This window comes from Equus przewalskii, chromosome 4 (genome assembly GCF_037783145.1).
Source record: "Equus przewalskii isolate Varuska chromosome 4, EquPr2, whole genome shotgun sequence".
NCBI lineage: Eukaryota > Metazoa > Chordata > Mammalia > Perissodactyla > Equidae > Equus > Equus przewalskii.
This window is the reverse complement of record NC_091834.1, coordinates 24,982,874-25,010,400: the sequence shown is the minus strand read 5'-3', so window position 1 is coordinate 25,010,400 and position 27,527 is coordinate 24,982,874. Positions and strand designations below refer to the sequence as shown.

Here is a 27,527-nt window from a genome sequence, read left to right as displayed (position 1 = left end):
TTGCCTAATTGCTCTGACTAGGATTTTCAGTACAACGTTGAATAGAAGTGGCAAAACTGGGCACCCCTTCCTTGTTTCTGATCTTAGAGGAAAGGCTGAATATAACGTTAGCTGAGTAGAGTATCATTAAGCATGATGTTAGCTGTGGGCTATCAGATATTACCCTTTATTATGTTGAGGTACATTCCTTCTATACTGAATTTGTTGAGTCTTTATTATGAAAACACGTTGAAGGGGCTGGCCTGGTGGCGTAGTGGTTAAGTTCACGTGTTCCGCTTTGGTGGTCAGGGGTTCGCAAGTTTGGATCATGGACGAGGACCTAGCACTGCTTGTCAAGCCACGCTGTGGTGGCATCCCACATAAAATAGAGAAAGAATGGCACAGATGTTAGCTCAGCAACAATCTTCCTCAAGCAAAAAGAAGAAGATTGGCAACAGATGTTAGCTCAGGCCAATCTTCTTTACCAAAAAAAAAAAAAAAAAAACAGATGTTGAATATGCTTTCTCTGCATCTATTGCGATAGTCATATAGTTTTTATCCTTCATTATGTTAATGTTGTAAATCACATTTATTGCTTTGCATATGTTAGACCACTCGTGTATCCCAGGAACAAATCCCACTTGATTGTGGCATATGATCCTTTTAGGGTGCTGTTGAATTTGTTTTGCTAGTATTTGGTTGAGGATTTTTGCATCAATGTTCATTGGGTATATCAGCCTGTCATTTTCTTTTCTGTTAGTATCATTGTCTGACTTTGGCGTGAGGGTATGTTGGTCTCATAAATCAGTTTAGAAGTGTTCTCTTCAAATAAATCTTTTTGAAGAGTTTGAGAAGGATTGGTATTTAACTTTTCTTTAAGTGTCTGACAGAATTCTCCAGTAAGTTCATCAGGTCCTGGGCTTTTCTTCATTGCTGGGAGGTTTTTGATTACTGATTCCATCTCCATACTCATATTGTTCTGTTCAGATTTTCTATTTCTTCATGACTCAGTCTTGGTAGGTTGTCTGTTTCTAGGAATTTATCCATTTCTCCTAGGATATCCAATTTATCGGCTTATAATTGTTCATAGTAGCGTCATGATCCTTTGTATTCCTGTGTATCAGCTGTAATGTCTCCTCTTTTATTTCAGATTTTATTTATTTGAATCTTCTATTTTCTCAGCTAGTCTTGGTAAAGATTTGTCAATTTTGTCTGTCTATTCAAAAAAACAACTCAGTTTTGTTGATCTTTTCCATTGATCTTCTGGTTTCTATTTCATTTATTTCTGTTGTAATCTTTGTTATCTCCTTCCTTCTGCTATCTTTGGGCTTAATTTGTTCTTGCTTTTCTAGTTCCTTGAGGTGTAAAGCTACGTTGTTTATTTGAGATCTTTCTTCTCTCTTAATGTAGTTGTTTATCGTGATATACTTCCCTATTAGAACTGCTTTTGCTGCATCCTGTAAGTTTTGGTATGTTGTGTTTCCATTTTCATGTGTTTCAAGATACTTTTTTTTTTTTTATTAATGTTATAATAGATTACAACCTTGTGAGATTTCAGTTGTACATTTTTGTTAGTCATGTTGTGGGTACACCACTTCCCCCTCTGTGCCCTCCCCCCACCCCCTCTTTTCCCTGGTAACCACCGATCAGATCTCCTTATCAATATACTAAATTCCACCTATGAGTGGAGTCATATAGAGTTCGTCTTTCTCTGACTGGCTTATTTCGCTTAACATAATACCCTCGAGGTCCATCCACGTTGCTGTGAATGGGCCAATTTTGTCTCTTTTTATGGCTGAGTAGTATTCCATTGTGTATATATACCACATCTTCTTTATCCAATCATCAGTTTCTGGGCATGTAGGCTGGTTCCATGTCTTGGCTATTGTAAATAATGCTGCGATGAACATAGGGGTGCATGGGACTCTTGAGATTTCTGATATCAGGTTCTTAGGGTAGATACCCAGTAATGGGATGGCTGGGTCATAGGGTATTTCTATTTTTAACTTTTTGAGAAATCTCCATACTGTTTTCCATAGTGGCTGTACCAGTTTGCATTCCCACCAACAGTGTATGAGGGTTCCTTTTTCTCCACAACCTCTCCAACATTTGTCACTCTTGGTTTTGGATGTTTTTGCCAATCTAACGGGTGTAAGGTGATATCTTAGTGTAGTTTTGATTTGCATTTCCCTGATGATTAGCGATGATGAACATCTTTTCATGTGTCTATTGGCCATATTCATATCTTCTTTTGAGAAATGTCTGTTCATGTCCTCTGCCCATTTTTTGATCGGGTTGTTTGTTTTTTTGTTGTTAAGCAGTGTGAGTTCTTTGTATATTATGGAGATTAACCCTTTGTTGGATAAGTGGCTTGTGAATATTTTTTCCCAATTAGTGAGCTGTTTTTTTGTTTCAATCCTGTTTTCCCTTGCCTTGAAAAAGCTCTTTAGTCTGATGAAGTCCCATTTGTTTATTCTTTCTATTGTTTCCCTCAACTGAGGAGTTACAGTGTCCGAAAAGATTCTTTTGAAACTGATGTCAAAGAGTGTACTGCCTATATTCTCTTCCAAAAGACTTATTGTCTCAGGCCTAATCTTTAGGTCTTTGATCCATTTTGAGTTTATTTTGGTGTTTGGTGAAAAAGACTGGTCAATTTTCAATCTTTTGCATGTGGCTGTCCAGTTTTCCCAGCACCATTTGTTGAAGAGACCCTCTTTTCTCCATTGTAGGCCCTCTGCTCCTTTGTCGAAGATTAGCTGTCCATAGATGTGTGGTTTTATCTCTGGGCTTTCAATTCTGTTCCATTGATCTGTGGACCTGTTTTTGTACCAGTACCATGCTGTTTTGATCACTGTAGCTTTGTAGTATGTTTTGAAATCGGGGATTGTGATTCCGCTGGCTTTGTTTTTCTTGCTCAGGATTGCTTTAGCAATTCCGGTCTTTTGTTGCCCCATATGAATTTTAGGATTGTTTGTTCAATATCTGTGAAGAATGTTCTTGGGATTCTGATTGGGATAGCATTGAATCTGTATATTGCTTTAGGTAGTATGGACATTTTAACTATGTTTATTCTTCCAATCCATGTGCAAGGAATGTCTTTCCATCTCTTTATGTCATCGTCAATTTCTTTCAAGAAAGTCTTGTAGTTTTCATTGTATAGATCCTTCACTTCCTTGGTTAAGTTTATCCCAAGGTATTTTATTCTTTTCGTTGTGATTGTGAATGGGATTGAGTTCTTGAGTTCTTTTTCTGTTAGTTCATTGTTAGTGTATAGAAATGCTACTGATTTATGCACGTTAATTTTATACCCTGCTACTTTGCTGTAGTTGTTGATTATTTCTAATAGTTTTTCTGTGGATTCTTTGGGGTTTTCTATATATAAGATCATGTCGTCTGCAAACAACGAGAGTTTTACTTCTTCGTTACCTATTTGGATTCCTTTTATTTCTTTTTCCTGCCGAATTGCTCTGGCCAGCACCTCCAGTACTATGTTGAATAGGAGTGGTGAAAGTGGGCACCCTTGTCTTGTTCCTGTCCTCAGAGGGATGGCTTTCAGTTTTTGTCCATTGAGTATGATGTTGGCTGTGGGTCTATCATATATGGCCTTTATTATGTTGAGGTACTTTCCTTCTATACCCATTTTACTGAGGGTTTTTATCATAAATGGGTGTTGGATCTTGTTGAATGCTTTCTCTGCATCTATTGAGATGATCATGTGGTTTTTGGTTTTCATTTTGTTGATGTAGTGTATCACGTTGATTGACTTGCGGATGTTGAACCATCCCTGTGTCCCTGGTATAAATCCCACTTGATCATGGTGTATAATCTTTTTGATGTATTGCTGTAATCAGTTTGCCAAAATTTTGTTGAGGATTTTTGCATCTGTGTTCATCAGTGATATCGGCCTGTAGTTCTCCTTCTTTGTGTTGTCCTTGTCAGGTTTGGGGATCAGGGTGATGTTGGCTTCATAGAATGTGTTAGGGAGTTCTCCATCTTTCTCAATTTTCTGGAACAGTTTGAGGAGAATAGGTATTAAGTCTTCTTTGAATGTTTGGTAGAATTCTCCAGAGAAGCCGTCTGGTCCTGGACTCTTATTTTTGGGGAGGTTTTTGATTACCGTTTCTATTTCCTTACTTGTGATTGGCCTATTCAGATTCTCCATTTCTTCCTGATTCAGTTTGGGGAGAGTGTAGGAGTCTAGGAATTTGTCCATTTCTTCCAGGTTGTTCAATTTGTTGGCATATAGTTTTTCATAGTATTCTCTTATGATCTCTTGTATTTCATTGGTATCTGTTGTGATTTCTCCTCTGTCATTCCTAATTTTATTAATTTGCGATTTCTCTCTTCTTTTCTTGGTGAGTCTGGCTAGGGGTTTGTCAATTTTGTTAATTCTTTCGAAGAACCAACTCTTTGTTTCATTGATCCTTTCTATTGTCTTTTTTGTTTCAATATCGCTTATTTCTGCTCTTATTTTTATTATTTCCCTCCTTCTACTGACTCTGGGCTTTGTTTGTTCTTCTTTTTCTAGTTCTGTTAGGTGTCGTTTGAGGTTGCTTATGTGAGCTTTTTCTTGTTTAGTGAGGTGGGCCTGTATTGCGATGAATTTCCCTCTTAGGACTGCTTTTGCTGCATCCCAAATGTTTTGGTATGTCGTGTTCTCATTTTCATTAGTCTCCAGATAAAATTTGATTTCTTCTTTAATTTCTTCAATGATCCATTGTTTGTTGAGAAGCGTGTTGTTTAGTCTCCACATTTTTGCACCTTTCTCTGCTTTTTTCTTGTAGTTGATTTCTAGTTTCATAGCATTATGATCAGAAAAGATGCTTGATATTATTTCAACTCTTTGTATTTATTGATGTTTGCTTTGGTTCCCAAAATACGGTCAATCCTTGAGAATGTTCCACGTGCACTTGAGAAGAATGTGTAACCTGCTGTTTTTGGATGAAGTGTTCTATATATATCTATTAAGTCCATCTGGTCTAATTTTTCATTTAATTCTATTATTTCCTTGTTGATTTTCTGTCTGGATGTTCTGTCCATTGGTGTTAATGGTGTGTTGAGGTCCCCTACTATTATTGTATTGTTGTTGATGTCTTCTTTTAGTTCTATTAAGAGTTGCTTTACAAATTTTGGTGCTCCTGTGTTGGGTGCATATATATTTATAAGTGTTATGTCTTCTTGGTGGAGAGTCCCTTTTATCATTATATACTGTCCCTCTTTATCTTTCTTTATCTGTTTTGCTTTGAAATCTACCTTGTCTGATATTAGTATAGCGACACCTGCTTTCTTTTGTTCATTATTAGCTTGGAGTATTGTTCTCCATCCCTTCACTCTGAGTCTGTGTTTGTCTTTGGGGCTGAGGTGTGTTTCCTGGAGGCAGCATATTGTTGGATCTTGTTCTTTGATCCATCCTGCCACTCTGTGTCTTTTGATTGGGGAGTTCAATCCGTTTACATTTAGAGTGATTATTGAGATGTGGGAGCCTACCACTACCATTTTGTGTCTTGTTTTCCGCTTTTCTTCAGTTTCCTTTGTTTCTCGTCCCATGGTTTAATCTGTTCTGATGTAGAGCTGCTACTCTCTGTTGTTGTCCTTCTACTTATCTCCTCTGCTCTTGGTTTTGTAGGCCCTTTCCTTTTTTGGATTTTTCAGGAGTGAGGGTTTTCCTGAGGATTTCCTGAAGAGGAGGTTTTGTGGCAATGAACCCCCTTAATTTTTGTCTATCTGCGAAAGTTTTTATTTCTCCATCGTATTTGAAGGATATTTTCGCTGGGTAGAGAATTCTCGGCTGTAGATTTTTGTCCTTCAGATTTTTGAATATATCATTCCACTCTCTTCTAGCCTGTAAAGTTTCTGCTGAGAAATCTGCTGATAGCCTGATGGGGGTTCCTTTGTAGGTTAGTTTCTTTTGCCTGGCTGTCCTTAGTATTTTCTCCTTGTCGTTGACTTTTGCTAGCTTCACTACTATATGGCGTGGAGTTGGTCTTCTTGCATTGATAAAGTTTGGAGATCTATTGGCTTCTGTCACCTGAAGATCCATCTCCCTCACCAGATTTGGGAAGTTCTCAGCCATTATTTCTTTGAATAGGCTTTCTGCCCCTTTCTCCTTCTCTTCTCCCTCTGGTATACCTATAATCCTTACGTTGCATCTCCTAATTGTATCTGATAATTCTCGGAGAGTTTCTTCATTTCTTTTTAGTCTTGCTTCTCTCTCCTCCTCTGCCTGCAGCAATTCTATATTGCCATCTTCCAAATTGCTAATTCTTTCCTCCATATTATCGGCCCTACTGTTCAGAGCATCTAGATTTTTCTTAATCTCCTCTATTGTGTTCTTCATTTCCAATATTTCTGTTTGGTTCTTCTTTATCGTATCAAACTCTTTTGTGACATAGCTCCTGAACTCGTTGAGTTGACGGTCAGAACTCTCTCTTAACTCATTGAGAATTTTAATGATGGCTGTTTTGAAGTCATCATCATTTAGGTTATATATCTCATTTTCTTTGGGATTGTTTTCTGTGTATTTGTTACTTTCTTTCTGTTCTGGAGATTTAATGTATTTTTTCATATTGCTTGATGTTGTTGATTTGTGCCTCCGCATGGAGATAGAGTTTAGTTGCTCCTTTCACTTGTTTCAGCTGCTGCGGTGGGGGAGCAGCTGTTTATACTGCACCAACCAGGAACCCTGTCCGCAGTTGCTAACTGGGCCTGGGCCCCTCCTCGTAGCCACAGTGGCCCTTTGGATTCCCTCCTCTGCTGTGGGGGCCATCACAGGGGGGCTTCAGGCTGCTGGTGCCTACTGTTGCAGCCCACCTAGATGTGCTCTCTCCTTGGGGTCTGCAACGGTGTTATGGGCTTTTCCAGCGGCCAGGGGTGGGATCACTTATATTTGTCGCTCCGTTGCTGTCGGCACCCACAAAATCTCACTTGTCCTCTATGGGTCACAGGAGAGCTATTGGCATCTTCTACAGTCTGTGGTTAGTTCACCTAGCTATGCTGCTTTTGCCCTGGTGTCTTCCAGCCTTGTGGCTGGTGGCTGGGTGCCTTCTACTGGTGCTGTGCAGAGGCTTTCCCTAAGGCTGCTGTGAGCCTGTAGGGTTTCCCCCTAGGCTATGAAGCTGGGTCTCTGGAACTCCCCCCAGCCCCAATCCTCTCCAAGATCTCCGGCTATCCCTAGTCCCACGGGGCGGGCAACGGCAGCTGGGGGTCACCCCGCCCTCTGGGATTCTCTCCAGGCCTCTCCTGGAGCCGTGATTGCTCGGCGTGGCCCCTCTGCTAATGGCAGACAGAGAGTTTTGTCTGCTGCCCGGGCGGAACTCCGGCGCTTCCCGTCCGGGTCGCAGAGCCGGCCTTTGAAACTTCCCCCAGCCCCGGTCCTCTCCGAGATCTCCGGCAATCCCTAGTCCCACGGGGCGGGCAATGGCAGCTGGGGGTCGCCCCGCCCTCTGGGATTCTCTCCGGGCCTCTCCCGGAGCCGTGAATGCTCGGCGTGGCCCCTCCGCTAATGGCAGACAGAGAGTTTTGTCTGCTGCCCGGGCGGAACTCCCGCGCTTCCCCTCCGGGTCGCAGAACCGGCCTTTGAAAGTTCCCCCAGCCCCGGTCCTCTCCGAGATCTCCGGCAATCCCTAGTCCCACGGGGCGGGCAACGGCAGCTGGGAGACCTCCGTACCCTCAGCGACTCTCTCTGGGACCCTCCAGGTGCCGCGAACACCAGGCGGGGTCTCCCCGCCAATGGCAGGGAGAGACTCTCCCCGCGGGCTCAGGTGTGCAACTCCAAAGTTTCCCTCTGCGTTTAGGAGTAATTGCGGGGGGTTTAGGTAGGGTTCTGGTCACCTGTTTCCACCGTCGCTCCTCTGTTGTGTGCTCGCTCCTGCCCTAGATGTGTGTAGATCCTCTGGGGGCGTCCGTTGGAAGAAAGCCGCTTGCGGGTACTAGGCTGCTCGTCGGGGTTGGAGAGTTTTCACCTATTTCCACATTCTCCCGGAGGAAAGTCCGTCCGCCTTCCGATGTATAGTCGCGTGGGTCTCTCAGACGTCCTGAGATGCTGTCTGGATATCCTTTGTCAAGCGATAAGTGTCCAAATAATTGTAGACTTGAAGGGGGAGAGACAAAGAGGACTACTCACGGCGCCATCTTGGATCTCCTCCTCTCAAGATACTTTTTGATTTCCCTTTTGATTTCTTCTTTGATCCACTGGTTGTTCTAAACCTTTCTGTCTACTCCACATATTTGTGAGTTTTCCAGTTTTTCTACTATTACTGATTTCTAGTTTCATACTATTGTGGTAGGAAAAGACACTTGATATAACGTCTATCTTCTTGAATTTGTTGAGACTTTTCTTGAGCCCTAACATATCATCTATCCTGGAGAATGTTCTGTGTGCATCTGAGAAGAACGTGTATTCTGCTACTGTTGGATGGAATGTTCTGTTAGGTCCATTTGGTCTAAAAGTATAGTTCAAGTCCAATGATCTATCCATTGCTGAGAGAGAAATATTGAAATCCCCTATTATTATTGTAGTATTGTCTATTTTTTCCCTATAGATCTGTTAGTATTTGCTCAATATATTTAGGTGATCTGATATTTGGTGCATATATAATTGTTACATCCTCTTGATGAATTGACTCCTTTACCATTATATAATGACCTTCTTTGTCTCTTGTTAAAGTTTTCAAAGTTAAAGTCTATTTATTCTGGCATAAGTATACCTACCCTTGTTCTAGTGTGTTTTTTATTTGTATGGAATATCTTTTTCTACCACTTCAACTTTCAGCCTATGTCTATAAAGCTGACATGAGTCTCTTGTAGGCAGCATATAGTTAGGTCTTAGTTCTTTTTTATCCATCCATTAAATTTTTTATCTATGTCTTCTTGATCTGAGAATTTAATCTATTTACATTTAAAGTAATTACAGATAAGGAAGGACTTGCTGATGTCATGTGATTAATTTTATGGTTGTTTTCTAGTTCCTTTCTTCCTCTCTTGCTGTCCTTGTGATTTGATGATTTTTCCATGTTGGTATGCTTTGATTCTTTTTTTTTAATGTTTGTGTATCTACTATAGGTTTTTGCTTTGTGGATACCATGAGGCTTACATAAAATATCTGATAGTTATAACACTCTATTTTAAGTTGATACCAAGTTAACTTAAATCTCACACAAAAACTCTAGCCTTTAACTCCCAACATTTTATGTTTCTGATGTCACAATTTACATATTTTACATTGTGTATCCATTAAAAGATTATTGTAGGCAAAGTTATTTTTAATGCTTCTGTCCTTTAACCTTTGTAGTAGAGTTAAATGATTTACACATAACAATATTACATTATTTTACTTAAAATAAAATCTTAATTTTACTACACACTTGCCTATAATAGTGCTTTATGTTTCCACATTACTAACTAGCATCCTTGCATTTCAGCTTGAAGAACTCATTTCAGCATTTCTTGTAAGGCAGGTCTACTGGTGGTGAACTCCCTTGGATTTGTTTGCATGTGGAAGTCTTTCTCTCTCCTTTATTTCTGGAGGACAGCTTTGCCAGGTATAGTATTTGGGGTTGGCTCTTTTCTCTTTAAGTACTCTCAACATATCAACCCACTCTCTCCTGACCTGTAAGTTTCTGCTGAGAAATCCACTGATAGCTTTATGAGGGCTCCCTTGTATGTTAGGAGTTTTTTGTCTCTTGCTACCTTCAAAATTCTGTCTTTGATTTTACAGTTTTATTATAATGTGTGTTGATGAAGTCCTCTTTGGGTTGAATCTTTATGAGGAATTACGGGCTTCATGAACTTTGATGTTTATATCTCTCTCCAGATTTGTAAAACAAGTGTTCTACCTCTTCTTCCTTCTGGGACTCCTGTAATCGTCAACTGTTTTGCTTGATGATATCCTATAATTTATATAGGCTTTCTTGACTCTTTTTTTCATTCTTTTTTTCTTTTTTCCTCCTCTGACTGGATAATTTCAAATGACCTGTCTTCAAGTTCACAGGTTCTTTTTTCTGCTTGATTTACTCTGATATTGATGCTCTCTATTGTATTTTTCACTTCATTCATTGTATTTTTAGCTCCAGAATTCTTGTTTTTCTTTTTATTATTAGTATCTCCCCATTAAACTTCTCATTTTGTTTATGTATCATTTTTCTGATTTCACTGAAATGTCTTTCTGTGTTTTCCTGTAGCTCACTGAGCTTCTTCAAAACAACTAATTTGAATTCTTGATCAGGCAAATCATAGACGTCCATTTCTTTGGAGGTGGTTACTGGAAAATTATTTTGTTCCTTTGGTAGTGTTATGTTTGCTTTATTTTCCATGTTCCTTGAAGACTTGTGTTTTGAAGAAGCACTCACCTCCTCCAGTCTTTACCAATTGCCTTGGGAAAGAAACACCTTCTGTCAGCCCTACTACGGATTCTGAAGCTTTCTCAAACATTCTCTAGGAATACATCTGCTCCACATTTCCTGTTCCCTCTTAGGGGGTAATTCTTAAGATGGTATGCCTTCACCTGATTCCATGAAGCCAGGATGAGTGCTAACAGCCTCTTGTTTGCTTTCCCTAGGGCAGTGCTGAATGCTCAAGTTTGTGTGCTTTCTCCAAATTTTGCAAGGTTGAGCTGAAATTCTGCCCATGCTCACTGTCTGCAAAGGCTTGCACTCACTGCCCTCAGAGGTACACAGATGGAGCCAATCATGGGGTGGGGTGGCGTGAGAGTGAGGAGCACGGAATGTCAGAGGTGTCCATGGACCAGCTGGGGGAATTCACAGGTGAGGTGTCCCCAGCACTCTCATAGGCAGCTTCCTGATGGAGTCTGTGAAGTGGTTAATAGGATCTGTATCCCTTTGATGAGTTCTGAGCCCTGGCTATCTTCCCAGCCTCTCCTTGCCCCTCAGTTATACAGATCACCGCAGCATTCCGGAAAGGGCAAAAAAGAAGTGGGTATCTTTGGCAGTGCCCTGCATAAGTAGGGAATCAGGCACTCACTCATATGCTCTCACTTTCACCCATGGGAGAAACTTCAGGCTGAGGAAGTTTGGCACTGAGCTGTGCCACCTTGGGAGTGGGGTGACAGAGGCAAGGTGACACTGATCTTACTCTCTTCAGGGTAAGTCCAGTCTCAAATTTTTTTGCTCCAATGGTGTGCTGGAACTTCTCTGCTGGACTCCTGGTTCCCACAAAGGTATTTTCATCTGTGTGTGATTGTCAAAATCAGTGGTCTTTGGGGTAAGACAGAAAACTCCTTTTCCACCTTTGGCTGCTGTCACTCTCCTTGGGATTTCCTGTTCTTTAAAAGTTTGGTAGGGCCAGCCCAGTGGCATAGTGGTTAAGTTCATACTCTCCATTTTGATGGCCTGGGGTTCATGGTCTCAGATCCCAGGCACAGACACATGCACCACTCATCAAGCCATGCTGCAGCAGTGTCCCACATACAAAATGGGGGAAGACTGGCACAAAAGTTAGCTCAGGGACATTCTTCCTCAAGCAAAAGAAAGTTTGGTAGAATTTTCCAGTGAAATTTTTTGGGTAGACCTTTGACAACATTCTCAAGTTTTTATTTATAAACTTGTCTATTTATAAGGAACTCACATGACTGAACAAAAAAACAGAAAGCCTGATCAAAAACAGGCAGGAGATATGAATAGACATTTTTCCAAAGAAGATATACAGATGGCCAATAAACACATGAAAAGATGTTCAACATCACTAATATCAGGAAATTGCAAATCAAAAGTACACTAAGATACCACCTTCTGCCTGTTAAAATGGCTATAATCACTAAGACTAAAAATAACAAATGTTGGAGAGGGTGTGGAGAGACGGGAACCCTTATACACTGCTGGTAGGAATGCAAACTCGTTCAGCCACTACGGAAAATAGTATGAAGATTCCTCAAAAAACTAAAAATAGAATATCATATGACCCAGCTATCCCACTACTGGGTATCTACGCAAACTACTTGAAATCAACAATCAAAGTAACACAGGTACCCCTATGTTCATGGCAGCACTATTCACCATAGCCAAGACATGGAAACTATCTGAGTGCCCATCAACTGATGATTGGATAAAGAAGATGTGGTATATATATATATATATATATATATATATGCAATGGAATACTACTCAGCCAGAGAAAAGACAAATTTGTCCCATTTGCAACAACATGGAAAGCCCTGGAGGGAATTATGCTTAGCAAAATATGTCAGACTGAGAAAGACAAACATCAGATGATTTCACTCATATGTGGAACATAAACAAGTACATGGACAAAGAAAACACTTCAGTGGTTACCAGGGGAAGGGGGGTGGGGGGGGGGTGGGCATAGGGGGTGAACAGGAGCACCTATGTGGTGACAGACAAGAAATAATGGACAACTGAAATTTCAGAATGATGTAAACGATTATGAACTCAAATAAAAACAAAACTTCTCTATTTCAACATTCTCTCTCTTCTAGGGTCAGACTTGGTAGATTATATACTTGAGGAGAATTATCCATTTCATTTATATTGTGAAATAAATTTATATAGAGTGAAAAGCAGTCATGTGATTTCTAGAATTTCCTGTTTCAATGGTTTCCCCATTTCATTTATTATGTTTTTGTCCTTTCTTCTCCTATTTGCACACTTTTCTTTAAATCTTAATTCCATAATTAAATATAATCAATGTCACTATAAGCTTATGGCCACATTTTCTCAATCATATCTTGGCTAGTCCTCTAGTACTGGAGGTGGCAAAGTTTTTTCTGTAAATGGCCAGACAGTAAATTTTATATTAGGCTTTGAGGGCCACATTCAGTCTCTGTTACATATTCTTCTGTTTGTTTATTTCAAAATTCTAAAAAATATAAAAACCATTCTTATCTCATGGCCTGTTGAAAAACAGGCTGTGTCCCAGCTATGGCTCATGGGCCATCATCTGTCAACTCCTGCACTAGTAGAGTCCCCAGGAATGCCCTTGAGAACAATATTTCCTAGGTTCTTGTTTTATCTTTTGTTATATCTTGTATGCCTGAAGGACAAAAACTTAGGTGGATTTAAAATCTTTTCTTCATAAATTCTTTCCTTCAATATTTTGTAGTGTACTGGTCAACTTTTAAATGCAGCTACTGAGAGGTTTGACACCAATGTGATTTTTCTCCCTGTTATAAATGACTTGATCTTTTGCTAGAGTGATCACCAACCAGACAATCTTGGTTTGTCTAGGATGTGAGATTTTCAGTACTAAACCAGGACACTTCTGGAAAACTATGATGGTTGGTCACTGTAGTTTTTACCTGGTTGTACAAAAGATTCCTCTTCTTTAATTAGGATCCTTAAAACCATCTTCAGAATATCTGTCTAGCTATTACTCTTACTAGATTAATTTTCCCAGGTACACAGTAGGTTCTTTCAAAATGTATATCCAGGTACATTTATTGAATTATAGTAGTAAACATCTGTTCTGTTCAATTGTTCTGTTTTCCTTTTTTGGACACTCTATTCACATATTGGATTTGCCTTTCCCTCTCTCCTATATCTATCATCTTCCCTTCAATTATGTTATCTTTTTAAATTAATGAACTCTATATTCTAAAGCCATTTTGGGTTCATAGAAAAACAGCAGAAAGTACAGAGTTCCCATATACCTCCTATCCCTACATATGCAAAACCTCCCCCACTATTGACATCCCACACCACCGTGATACACTTATTACAATTGGTGAACCTACCTTGACACATCATTTTCATCCAAAGCCCATAGTTTATATTATAGTTCACTCTTAGTGTTATACATTCTATGGATTTTGACAAATATGATGACATGTATCCACTGGTGAAGTATCATATAGAATAGTTTCCATTGGCTTAAAAATTCTCTCTGCTACACCTATTCATCTGTCCTTCACTCCTAACTGTTTGAAACCACTAATATTTCTACTATCTCCATAGTTTTTCCTTTTCCAGACTGTCATATAATTGAAATCATACAGTATATAGCCAGATTGTCTTCTTTCACTTAGAAATATACATTTAAGTTTCCTCTATGTCTTTTAATGGCACATTTCCTTTTATTGCTGAATAATATTCCTTGTTTGGATGTATAATTTATTTATCCTTTCTCCTACTGAAGGACATCTTGGTTACTTCAACTTTTGGCAACTATAAATAAAGGCTGCTATAAACAATTGTGTGCAGGTTTTTGTGTGGGCATAAGTTTTCAATTCATTTGGGTAAATACCAATGACCATGACTGCTGGAACATATGATAAGAGTATGTTTAGTTTTGTAAAAAGCTGCCAACTGTCTTCCAAAGTGGCTGTATCATTTTGCATTTTCATCAACAATGAATGAGCGTTCTGGTTACTCCACATCCTCACCAGCATTTGCTGTTGTCAGTGTTTTGGATTTTGGCAGTTTCTTAATGACATATGATGTTGAATATCTTTTCATAGGTTTACTTGCCATCTGTATATCTTCTTTAGTGAAGTATCTGTACATGCATTTAGCTCACTTTGTAATAGGGTTGTTCATTTTCCCATTTTTGAATTTTAAGAGTTCTTTCTATATGTTGTATAAAAGCCCTTTATCAGATATGTCTTTTGCAATGATTTTCTCCTAGTCTGTGGCTTGTCTTCTTATTCTCTTGATATTGTCTTTCACAGAGTTTTTAATTTTAACAAAACCTGGATTATCATTTATTTCTTTTATGGATCATGCCTTTGGTGTTGTGTGTAAATGTCATTGCAATACTCAAGGCCACATAGGTTTTCTCCTATGTTATTTTCTATGAATTTTATTTTGTGTTTTACATTTAGGTCTATGATCCATTTTGAGTTAAGTCTTTTGAAAGGTGTCTAGATTTATTTATATTTTTTGCATGCAGATGCCCAGTTGTTCCAGCAACATTTGTTAAAATGATTATTATAAGCTTTATAGTAAGTCTTTGTCAGGTAGTGTCAGTCCTCCAACTTTGCTCTTTTCCTTCAATATTGAGTTGGCTAGTCTGGCTCTTTTTCCTCTCCACATAAACTTTAGAATTAGGTTGTCCGTATCCATAAAATGACTTCTTAGAATTTTAACTGGCATTGCACTGAATCTATAGATCAAGTTGGGAAGAACTGACACCTTGACAATATTGAGTCTTCCTATCCATGAACATGGAATATCTATTTATTTAGTTCTCTCCTGATATGTCCCATTCAAAGTTTTATAGATTAACTCACATAGATTCTCTTCACAATTTGTTAGATTTACATGTAAGTATTTCATTTCTGAGGGGTGCTAATGTAAATGATAAGGTTTTTAACTTTAAATTCCACTTAGTCATTGCTGATATATAGGAAAGTGATTGACTTTTGTACATTAACGTTATATTCTGTAATCTTGCTATAACAGCTTATTAGTTTCAGGAGGGTTTCTTTTGTTGATTCTTTCTGATTTTCTACATAGATGATCATGTCATCTGCGAAGAGAGTTTTAGTTCTTCCTTTTCAATCTGTATTCCTTTTATTTCCTTTTCTCGTCTTACTGCATTAGCTAGGATTTCCAGTACAATGTTGAAAACAGTAGTAAGAAGGAATATCCTTGCCTTGTTGCTGATCTTAGCAAGAAAGCTTCAAGTGTCTTACCATTAAATATGATATTAGCTGTAGGCTTTTTGTGGATATTCTTTATCAAGTTGCGGAAGTTCCCCTCTATTGCTATTTGCTGAGAGTTTTTATTACAAACAATTGGATTTTCTCAAACGCTTTTGCTGTATCTACTGATATGATGATGTGGTTTTTCCTATTTAATCCAAGTCCACTTTCAAATAACACTGTACCAATTCATGGGTAGATCAAGTATCTTATAATAACAAAATATTCCTAATTCCTCTCTCTCATCCCTTATACCTTGCTGTCATTTATTATACTTACATAATGTACACATATAAGCATACATATAAACCATATGTATATAAGTATACATAACCAAATACACTGCTATTATTTGGAACATATATTCTGATCTGTTAGGTCAATTAAGAATAAGAAAAATAAGTTCTTATTTTACCTTCACTTATTTATTCTCCAATGTTCTTCCTTTCTTTATGTAGATCTAAATGTCTAACTTGTATCATTTTCCTTCTCAAAAGAACTTCTTTTAACATTTCTTGCAAGTACAGGCAACAGATTCCCTTGATTTTTGTTGTCTGAGAAAGTTTTTATTTCTCTTTCTCTTTTTTTTTTTGCTGAGTGTCCAATCTTAAAAACTAGGCCACTGGGGCTGGCCCTCTCCTTTTTAAGGATAATTTTGCAGGGTACAGAATTCTAGGTTGGTAGTTTTTTTCTCTCTCAATATTTTACTTCATTCCACTTTCGTCTTACTTGCACAGTTGCTAAAGAGAAGTCTGATGTAATTCTGATCTTTGTTCCTCTCTAAGTAGGGGTTTTTGTTTATTTATTTATTTATTTCTGGTGAGAAAGATTTGCCCTGAGCTAACATCTGTGCCAATTTTCCTCTATTTTTTGTGTGTGGGATGCCCCCACAGAATGGCTGACAAGTGGATTATGTTTGCACCCAGGATCTGAACCTGCAAAACCAAAGTGGAGCACATGGAACTTTAACCATTCAGCCACAGGGCTGGCTCCAGTAGAGTGGTTTTTTCCCTCTGTCTCTTTCAAGATTTTCTCTTTATGTTTGGTTTTATGAAGTTTGAATATGATATGCCTAGGTGCAGCTTTCTGGGGTTTTTTAGCATTTATCCTCTTTGATATTTTTAATTTCCTGGATCTGTAGTTTGGTGTATGATATTAGTTTGGGGAAATTCTCAGTCATTACTGCTACAAATATTGTTCCTGCCCCTTCCTCTGTTTTTTCTCCTCTGGTATTCCCATTTTATGTATGTTACACCTTTTGTCATTGCTCCACACTTCTTGAATATTCTGTTCTTCTTTTTCAGGGTTCTTTTTTCAATTTGCTTTTCAGTTTTAGAAGTTTCTATTGTCATATTCTCAAGCTCAGTGATTCTTTCCTTAGCTCTGTCTAGTCAAGTAATAAGCCCATCAAAGGAATTCTTCATTTCTGTGACAGTATATTTGATTCCTAGCATTTCTGTTCGATTCTTTCTTAGAATTTCCACCTCTTTATGTATATTATCCATGTGTTCTTGCATGTTGCCTACTACTTTCATTAAAGTTCTTATCATATTATCATAGTATTTTCAAATTCCTAGTTAGGTAACTCCAACATTCCTGCCATACCTGATTCTGGTTCTAAGTTTGTTTAGTATCTTCAAATTGCCTTTTAGTTTTTTTGCCTTTTAGTTATGCCTTGTAATTTTTTATTGAAAGCTGGACATGATATACTAAGAAAAGAATCTTCAGTAAAAAGTCCTTTAAGAACATAGTGGTAAGGAGTCAGGGAGTGGAAGCATACTATGGTTCTATGATTAGGTCTCAGTCTTTTCTTGAGCCTGTGCCCTTGGACCATGAACTTCACCAATGTTTCTCAAGTATTTTTCCCCTCTTAGGTTGCATAGGATGGCTAGAGAGGAATTTCCTTTCTCCCATGTGGAAATGAGTATTCCTTTCTCCCATGTGGAAAGGCTAAAGGGAGCTAGAGTTGAGCTTTTCCCTTTTCCCACATAGAAGGCTAGAGGAGGTTGGAGTTAGGTATTTCCCTACCCTCAGGTAGGTTAGGCTCTGATAAAACTCCAGTAAGTTAGGCTCTGGTAAAATAGTTCCTCCTGAGGCCCAACAATGTTAAAAAGAACAGAATGCTCTGGAAAATTTCAAAATAATTGCTTTTCCCCTCACTTGCCAGAAGCATGAGGGGATTTTACTCCAGTACTCACAGTAAAGACATGCGAGAACTCTTGGAGTTAAACCTCTTAATACTGTGCAAGCCTCCCTGTGACTGGGTCCCCCTGGAGGTTTTTTTTTTTTTACCATGAACAATTTATTTCAGTAACTATCTTAAATGAGAAATAACTATAGTTAAATTTTAACAAAAAAGTTTAATATCTATTTTTTTTTCCAGTTACTGTGCTAGACATTGTAGATTCTAACATGGGTAAAACAACCGTCCTACTTTTCAAAATAGTAGTAATTGTAAGAATAACAGTTATTTTTATTTTATTTTAATTGAAGTATAATTGACATGTAACAGTATACTAGTTTCAGGTGTACAACATAATGATTCAATATCTGTATATAATGCAAAATGAGCACCAAAATAATGATTACCATCACCTTACATAATTACTAAAAATTTTTTTCTTGTGATGAGAACTTTTAAAATTTACTCTCTCAGAAACTTTCAAACATGCAACGTAGTATTATTAACCATAGTCATCATGTTGTACATTACATCCCCATGACTTATTTATTTTATAACTGAAAGATTGGACCTTTTGACCCCCTTCACCTATTTCTCTCATCCCCCTACCTCCTTGCTTCCAGAAACCACCAGTCTGTTTTCTGTATGTATGAGGTGTTTTTGGTTTTTTTTCTTTTAGATTCCCCATGGAAGTGAGATCTTAAGATATGTGTCTTTCTCTGTCTGACTTATTTCACTTAGCATAATGCTCTTGAGGTACTTCCATGTTGTCACAAATGGCAAGATTTCAGTCTTTTTTATGGCTGAGTAATATTCCATTGTATATGTATAACTATCACATTTTCTTTATCCATCTATCCAGCAGTGGACACTTACGTTGTTTCCATATCTGAGCTATTGTAAATAATGCTGCAATGAACATGGGGGTGCATACATCTTTTTGTTAGTGTTTTCATTTTCTTTGGATAAATATCCAGAAATGGAGTTGCTAGATCATATGGTAGTTCCATTTTTAATTTTTTTGAGGAACTTCTATACCGTTTTCCAAGTGGCTATACCAATTTACATTTGCACCAACAGTGCACAAGTCTTCCCTTTTCTCCACATCCTCACCAACACTTATTATTTCTTGTCTTTTTGATGATAGCCATTCTGACAGGTTTGAGGTGACATCTCATTGTGGGATTTTTTTTCTGCTTTTTCTCCCCAAATCCCCCCCAGTATATAATTGTATATTTTAGTTGTGGGTCCTTCTAGTTGTGGTATGCAGGATGCCTCCTCAACGTGGCTTGATGAGTGATGCCATGTCCACACCCAGGATCTGAACCAGCGAAACCCTGGGCTGCCGCAGCGGAGGACGTGAACTTAACCACTTGGCCACGGGGCCGGCCCCTCATTGTGTTTTTGATTTGCATTTCCCTGATGATTAATAATGTTGAGCACTTTTTCATGTGTCTGTTGCCCATCTGTATATCTTCTCTGGAAAAATGTATATTCAGTTCCTCTGCCCATTATTTAATCCAGATTTTTTTTTTTGCTATTGAGTTATATGAGTTCTTTGTACATTCTGGATATTAACTTCTTATCAGATATATGATTTGCAAATATTTTCTCCCATTCACTAGGTTAGCTTTTCATTTTGTTGATGGTTTCCTTTGCTGTGCAGAAGCTTTTTAGTTTGATGTAGTCCCACTTGCTTATTTTTGCCTTTGCTTTTGATGTCAGAGTCAAAAATTCATCAAGGAACTTACTGTCAAGGAGCTCACTACCCATGTTCCAGGAGTTTTATGGTTTCAGGTCTTATGTTTGAGTCTTCTATCTCTTTTCAGTTAATTTTTGTGTATGGTGTAAGATAGTGGTCTAGTTTCATTCTTTTGCATGTGGCTCTCCAGTTTACCCAGCAACATTTATTGAAGAGATTGTCCCCTCCCCATTATATAGTCTTGGCTCCTTGGTCATAAATTAATTGACCATATATGCATGGGTTTATTTCTGTGCTCTCTATTCTGTTCCACTGACCTATGTGTCTGTTTTTATGTCAATACCATAGTGTTTTCATTACTAAAGCTGTGTAACATAGTTTGAAATCTGAGAGCATGATGCTTCCAGCTTTATTCTTTCTCAAAATTGCTTCAACTATTTAGGGTCCCCTAGAGTTTTTTTTAACTCTCAGATTTGTCCACACTGAGCCTCTTGCAACTCATCAATTACGGTTTAGGTTTCTTATCCCCACACTGGTTCCCACGGAGGTTTCTCTTGTGGGTCTCTGCTCTGGTAAATTGTGATTTCTCTGAATCTGCCAGTCTTATCTCCCAATATTGGGTGTAGCTGTTTGCCCTGTGACCTCACTTCTCTGATGAATCTAAGAAGAGCTGTTGATTTCTCAGTTTGTTCAGTTTTTTGCTTTATAGGATGGAGTGGTGACTTCTAAATTTTTTACATGCCAGACAGGAAACTGGAGTTCTCTTTTCAATTTATCTTTGTTACTTTTTTCCCTTTTTATGGTTTGCTGTGCTTTCTGTGCTGCCAGTTCTTTCTTCAATTCCTTGTAATTTAGTCTTCTTTTCTGAAATGATTTTGTCTTTTCCTTCACTTTCTTTTCTTATGTCTGTCAATTCTTATTTCACATCATCTTATTGTCTTGCCACCTCTTCTCTGAGTTCTTTTATTTCTGCTTCATGAACTTATTGGTTAATTAAGTTACCAAATTAATGTTGAAAATACTGCAACTTCTCTCCACATTGTAGTGGCATTTTCCTGGTGTGTTTTTCTTCTAACAAAAAATTTTGATTTTTCATTTTTTCCCCTAACATTATGTATACAATTGCTAAATTTTTTTTTAAATTTTAATTGGATGAATTTTTCTAGATCAACTATTAATAGGAAGATTCTCCGGAAGAAGAAAATGGTTAGGGTAGCTCTCTCAGTTTTCCTCTTCTTATTAAGCAATCAATAGTTTATTCAATATATGGTGACTTTTGGTAACCAGATTTCTTTTGATTCTCATATTCTTTCTTGTTTTAGAAGGGCTCCTTTCATTGCTATTTCCCTCCTTCCTTATCTACACCATCAGCCAGTGCTACCAGGGATGCAGCTTCTGCCTTGTAAATTAATCCCCTCTCTTTTTGACTAGTGCTTTTTTTTTAAGTCTATAACCTCTGTTGCCTGTATATTCTCCATATCTTTTTGTTTTGTCTCTCCTAGTTTTACCTGCCCACTTTGCACTCAGACATGCCCTCAAAAGTTTCCCCTCAGGGTGTGGCTCACTCCTCGGAATAATTATTTGTTCATTTGGGAGGGCAGAAATGGCAGGATAGAGTTTGCTACCCCTGGACCCTTTGGATTCCCTCACCTGCTACACCACCATGGCTTTCCACACTCGTGGATGCTGTTTGTCTTTCACCTACCATTATTTGTGTTTTCTCTATCTCACAATTTGCCTAAAGGGATAAGTTGTGTGTACTTCATTCATTCTTCTTCATATATTATACAGTTTTAGGAGAAAAGATAGGGACATATGGGTCTAAGCAGATTCCATAACACAATCTGAACCCCAAAACCCTGAATGATATTTTAAACCATTCAAAGCAAGTACCTCCATGATGGCTCTATCACTGATTCCAAAAGATGACAAAAAATGGGGGTTTTTAAGAAATACCGATTCTTGGAATCCTCCCCAGAGTTCTTGATATAATTGTTCTGGGGTGGAGACTGATAATCTTTGTTTATTATAAAGCTCTCTGGATGATTCTGATGCACAGCCAACTTGGGACCTAACAATCATGAAGTGAAAAACCTTTTTTCAACAACAAGAAAAAATGCTGTAAATAAAGACTTTTTAGGGGAAACCTGTGCCACTAATAACTACGTTATTTTTCCTTTCAAAATATCCTTATTCTTTGTATTTTACATCAAGTTAGCCAAAATTACCTAATTTTACATTTAGCATAAATTTCTTTGACTCTGTACGTGAACTAGCTCCATGTCTGTCTGGGTTTAAAAGTTTGAAAAATATTATATTCATAATAGGCAAATAAAATAAAGCACCATAGAAATTAATATAAAGAAAAACACAAAATGATCAGGGCCATCATGTTTGGTTGTGCACTGCAAAACCAGGTATCGGTTTATGGTGACTCTAACATGTATACTTGTGTCTATGCTGTGCATTGATTGAACTATAAAAATTTAGCAAGAAAAGGCTATAAATTTATATGCAAACTGTCATTAGCAATAATCATACTGCACTCTAATCCCTCGGAACAAGGTCTGTCTTTTATTTCCTTTATATTATTCAAATAACTAGTACAATGTTCTGAATACATGGTATTATAATAAGAATGTAAACATTAGTTAAGGTAAGCTAATTTTGAAATTAAGTCTTTTGATGGGAAGGGTATTACTGGTTGCTTGTTTGTTATCAAAATCAAAATAGACATCTTTATGCATACAAATGAGTTAAATGAGTACAAGCAATAGGTTAAACAGTTTCTGTGTAACAGACCAGAGAAAGCACACAACTACAACTTGTCACAAAGATCAAAGCAACAAAAGTAAACAAAGAATCTGACCCTAGGGCAAGTCTGTTCTTATTACCCATCTTCATTGACAGCCATATATTAAGTCAAATAAACAATGTTATAAAAATATGACATACTACATATTAAAGTTCAAACTTCAGGCAGGAAGAATTTCTTTAGAAATAAAATTCCAAAGCATCTCATCAATGAAGACAGTTGAAGGCTTCATTTAAAAGGCACAAAACTTTACCATCATAAACGAAAAAAAACTTTCAAAGCCAAGTCTTATATATCATAATCCAAAAATAAAACATACCAGTTAGTTATGCCCATATTCTCACCTGTCCAACCAGTATAAGCAGAGCAATCATGCGGATCAGCTGTCTTCAGCCCTTCTTCCATTTGCTGTAGAAGATCTTTGATTTTGCTCTGGATTCGCCTTGTGAAATTATGAATGATCTGAGAACCAAAAGGAGACATAAATTTAAATTGCACAAGACTAGGACAATATTGTAATAAATATTTTAGCTAACAGCTTAAGTTATAAGAGCATAACAGACAGAAATTATATTACCTGGCCGATTTCAAGGTTTCATTGGTTGGAGTCTACCTTGGCTTTTATAAAGTATGTTTTAAATGAGATAATGCCCTATATGAACTATAAGTCATAAGTGGGATCACAAAAAATAAGTTGCAGAAACCAAGGAAAAAAACTAGAAAAGAAAAAAAAGATACATTTGACTATACAAACATTTTAACTTCTATAAGTTAAAGAACATAAGAAAGATGGTTTACAAGTTAATGACCTGGGGGAAATATTTGCAATGTAAGACATTATAAATTTTTTAAAAGACTCTAACACTACAGAAATAGACCTAAAATGATCAATGTACTTCATAAAAAGAAATAAATCAAATGACAAGCATATGGAAAAATGTTCAATCACTTAGCAATTAGTGAAATGCAGATAAGTACAAGTACCATGATTTGTCTATCAGATTAACAAGTAAAAAAAATTTTTAAAAAATATTAAGTCCCAAAGCTGCTAAGAGCTAAGGAAACAGTTGTTCTTATTCACTGCTGGTGGTCTTTCTCATGGGAAATTTTGCAATGTTTTTAAACATGTAGTTGATAGCATTGTTCAGATTTTTCTGCCTTGGCTGATTTTTGAAAACTCTAGTTGCTATATCAATTGCTGAGCAGTATTAAAATCCTGACTATGATTGTAAAATTATGTATCTCTTTAATTGGGTTTTTTTTTTTTGCTTTTGTGTATTTTGAAATTGTTATTAGACACAGACAAATTTACGACTGATATGTCTTTGTGGTGAACTGATTCATTATCATAATGAAATTCTCTCTGTAGAATTATAGAGAAAATGTTCTCATGTTACTGTACAGGTAGGGCTTTCAGGGCAAATTTTACTGAAATTTGGGATTCTAGACTAAAAGCAAAACCTAGGAATTAAGTTACAATTGTATACATTGGGAGAACTCCAGAGAGGTTTACTTAATTCTAGAGGTACGTGTTTACCTCTAGAAAAGGGGGATGAGGCCCTAGAACAAGGAGACATTTCACAATTGTAACACGAATGGGCTTATCTTTTTCATAGAGAGATTTATTTATATTTCAAAGACTTACAATCAGATATTTCCAATGAAACTCTCTCAGAAGGGGAAAGGGAGATAGCTGCCTCTTTCCTGTTTATAAAAAGCACAGAAATCATATTTTTATTCATTCCTTGCCTACAATATGGACCTTGTATATGTAGAACAGTTGACCTGCTTTCATTGCATTGCCCCAAAGGTAACACCTAAGACACAGGGAATCACTCACTGGTTATCTTCTGTCTGGTAAATAATAAGAAATCTCTCATCCAGAAATCTCTTGTGAACATTCAGGAAAAAGTTAATAAGGATAAATATTAATAACCTAAACCAGACTGATGTCAACATCATGGCAGCATAAGAAGTTCCTCGTTTCTGTGCAGCCCTTAAAACAACAAAATTAGGCATCCATCCACAAACAGAAGTGCCTTTGGGTGAGTTGTAGAATGCAGCAACTTACACCAAGGGACCCATGTTGAGTCTAGCCCACCAGCGCAGCAAATAATAGGCAAATGGATTTCAGTACCACCTATGGAACCTAAAGAAGACAGTGAACTGTTTTTGGCCTCTCACCTGTGGTCCAGGGGTGCCTGCAGAACAGTGACTTGGGCAGTCACCTTTAGATGAGAGAGCTTTTGTGGAAGTTCAGATGTCCAGAGAAGAAATTTCAACACTCCACAGAATTTAAAAACAAAACAAAACAAACACGAGTTCGGCTGCACTGAAGTACTTAAATGGAACAGGTTTTCTTTGTCGACGTTACTCCTTCCCCAGGGTAGCACAGCTTAGGGCTAAATAGATGGCCCAGGACTTCTCCCACAGGGGAAAGGGAGAGAAGGTGAGTGAATTCCCAGTCTCCAAATCTGTGCTGAAGAGACTCACTTCTCTCAAATGGCATCCAGAGCATTAAAGAGGGCACTTTGTGACTGAAGAGCAATTTGGGAAAGTGGCATAAAGGACCCCCAGAGGTCACTCATTAAAAAGATGCAGTTCCAGCTGATGCATTCTGGACTCTATCAGATACATGAAAAATCAAGGAAACATGACATCAGCAAAAGATCACAATAATCTTCCAGAAACTGAACCCAAAGACATGAAAATCTATGACTCACCCAATAAAGAATTCAAAATAGCTGTTTTAAGGAAAATCAATGAGCTACCAAAAAACACAGCAAGACAACTGATGAAATCAGGAAAACAATAAATTATCAAAATGAGAAATTCAACAAAGAGATAGAAATAACAAAAAAGAATGGAAGAGCAATTCCGGAGGTAAAGAATTCAATGATTGAAGTGAAAACTGCAATAGAGAGCATCAAAAACAGAGTAGACCAAATGGAAGATAGAATCAGTGATATAAAGGATAGGAACTTTGAAATAACTGACTCTGAGGAGAAAAAAGAGAAAAGAGTGAAAAAAGCCTACAGTATCTATAAGACATTTTCAACAAAACCCCAACAATATCCAAATCATCAGAATTCCAGAAGGAGAAGAGAGGGAGAAGAGAGCAGAAAGTTTATTTAAAGAAATAACAGCTGAGAACTTCCCAAACCTGAAAACAGATTTGGACATCCAAGTTCACAAAGCTAATAGATTATCCCATTATTTCAATCTAAAATGACTTCCCCAACACATATTATAATAAAACTATCAAAAATTGTACGCAAAGAGAGAAACCAAAAGGCAGCAAGAGAAAAGAACATTGTAACCTACAAAGGAACACTCAAAGGGATATCAGCAAATCTGTCAGCAGAAATCTTACATTTCAGGAAAGTTTGATGATATTTTTAAAGTGCTGAAAGAAAAAAAATGCCAACCAAGAATACACTGTCTGGTAAAGTTATCCTTCAGGAATGAAGGAGAAATAAAGACTTTCTCAGACAAACAAGAGCTAACGAAATTATCACCACTACAACTACCTAACAAGAAATGCTGAAAGGAGTTCTTTAAGCTGAAATGAAGGAAGCTAACTAGTAACACGAAAACATGTGAAAATATAAAACACACTGATAAAGACAAATATGTAGTCAAAATCAGAAAACTCTAACACTGTAACACCATGGTGTGTTAACCACTTAAGTCTAGCATAAAGGTTAGAACAAAAGCATCAAAAATAACTATAGCCACTATAATTTGTTAATGAATACACAATACAAAAAGAGGCAAATGGTGACAAAACAACATAAAAAGGTAGAGGTTTTGTAAGTGACGGAAGTTAACCTTTAGCATAAAATAGACTCCTTTACCTATAAGATATTTTATGTAAGTCTCATGGTAACCACAAAGCAAAAAATTAAAGTAGACTCACAAAAAATAAAGATTAGGGAATCAGAACATCCATTGATGGGAAACCACTAATTCACAAAAGAATGCAGCAAGAGAGTCAAAAAGGAACAAGGAAACTACAAAACAGGTGAAAAGCAATGCAAAACATGGCACTAGGAAGTGCTTACCTATCCATAATTATAGTCACGTATTGCTTAATGACAAGGACACAGTCTGAGAAATGCATTGTTAGGTGATTTCATCATTGTGTGAAAGTCATAGTGTGCTTAAATCAAGCACAAAAGAAAATGATGCAATCAAGAGATGCAGGAAACATGAGATGTATAAGGCTGCTGCTGGCGTAACACGGCATACTGCTTTCCAGTAAACTTTTTTATAAGTAGAAAGAGTATACTCTAAAATAATGGTAAAAAGTATAGTATAGTAAATATATGAACCAGTACTACAGTCATTTATTATCAAGCATTATGTACTATATATGATTTATCTGCTATACTTTTATATCACTGGCAGCTCAGTAGGTTTATTTACACCAGCATCACCACAAACATGTGAGTAATGCATTGTGCTACGTTATGATGCCCATGACATCACTAGGTGATAGAAATTTTTCAGCTCCATTATAATCTTATGGGACCATCATCATATATGCATTCTCTCAGTGATTGAAATGTCATTATGCAGTGCACAACTCTAAATGTAAGTGGATGGAGCTCTCCAATCAAAATGCACAGAGTGGCTAGATGGATCAAAAAACAAGGCCCAACTATATACTGCCTACAAGAGACTCACTTCATCTTTAAGGACAGACATAGGCTCAATGTGAAGGGATGAAAAAAGATAGTCCATGAAGTGGAAACCAAAAGAAAGCAGAAGCAGCTATACTTATATCAGAAAAAAAGAGACTTTAAGTAAAAAACAGTAACATGAGACAAGATGATTATAGAAAGATAAGAGGTCAACTCTGCAAGAAGACATAACAATTACATAGGCACTCAACATAAGACCACTTAAATATATTAAGCAAATGATAATTGAGCTGAAGGAAGAAACAGACAATACAGCAATAGTAAGAGACTTTAATACCCAACTTTCAACAATGGATAGATGATCCTGAGAGAAAATCAACAAGGAGACATTGGACTTTAGCCAGACATTAGACCAAATGGATGTAACAGACATATATGAGACATTCCATAGAACAAAAACAGAATGTACATTCTTCCCAAGTACACAGGGAACATTCTCAGGGATAGATCATATGATAGACCACAAAACAAATCTTACCAAATTTAAGAAGATTGAAGTCACTTTTGTTGATAATGTTGTCAAATTGATTTCA

At 37.4% G+C, this 27,527-nt stretch overlaps 1 protein-coding gene across 5 annotated transcripts in view; it reads right to left on the bottom strand.

Annotated features, from left to right (window-relative positions):
- Window positions 1–27,527, bottom strand: part of LANCL2 (LanC like glutathione S-transferase 2) — a 98,054-nt gene that overhangs the window by 27,697 nt on the left and 42,830 nt on the right. For 3 of the 5 annotated variants that reach the window (XM_070617279.1, XM_070617280.1, XM_070617278.1), the window contains 2 exons: window positions 24,473–24,912; window positions 22,633–22,750 (listed from right to left, as the gene is read on the bottom strand). In XM_070617279.1, coding sequence (XP_070473380.1) covers window positions 22,633–22,693 — 61 coding nt within the window. In that variant the 5' untranslated portion in view covers window positions 22,694–22,750; window positions 24,473–24,912. The remainder of the gene's footprint in view (window positions 1–22,632; window positions 22,751–24,472; window positions 24,913–27,527) is intronic. The other 2 variants (XM_070617281.1, XM_070617277.1) reach the window with 2 other exon arrangements.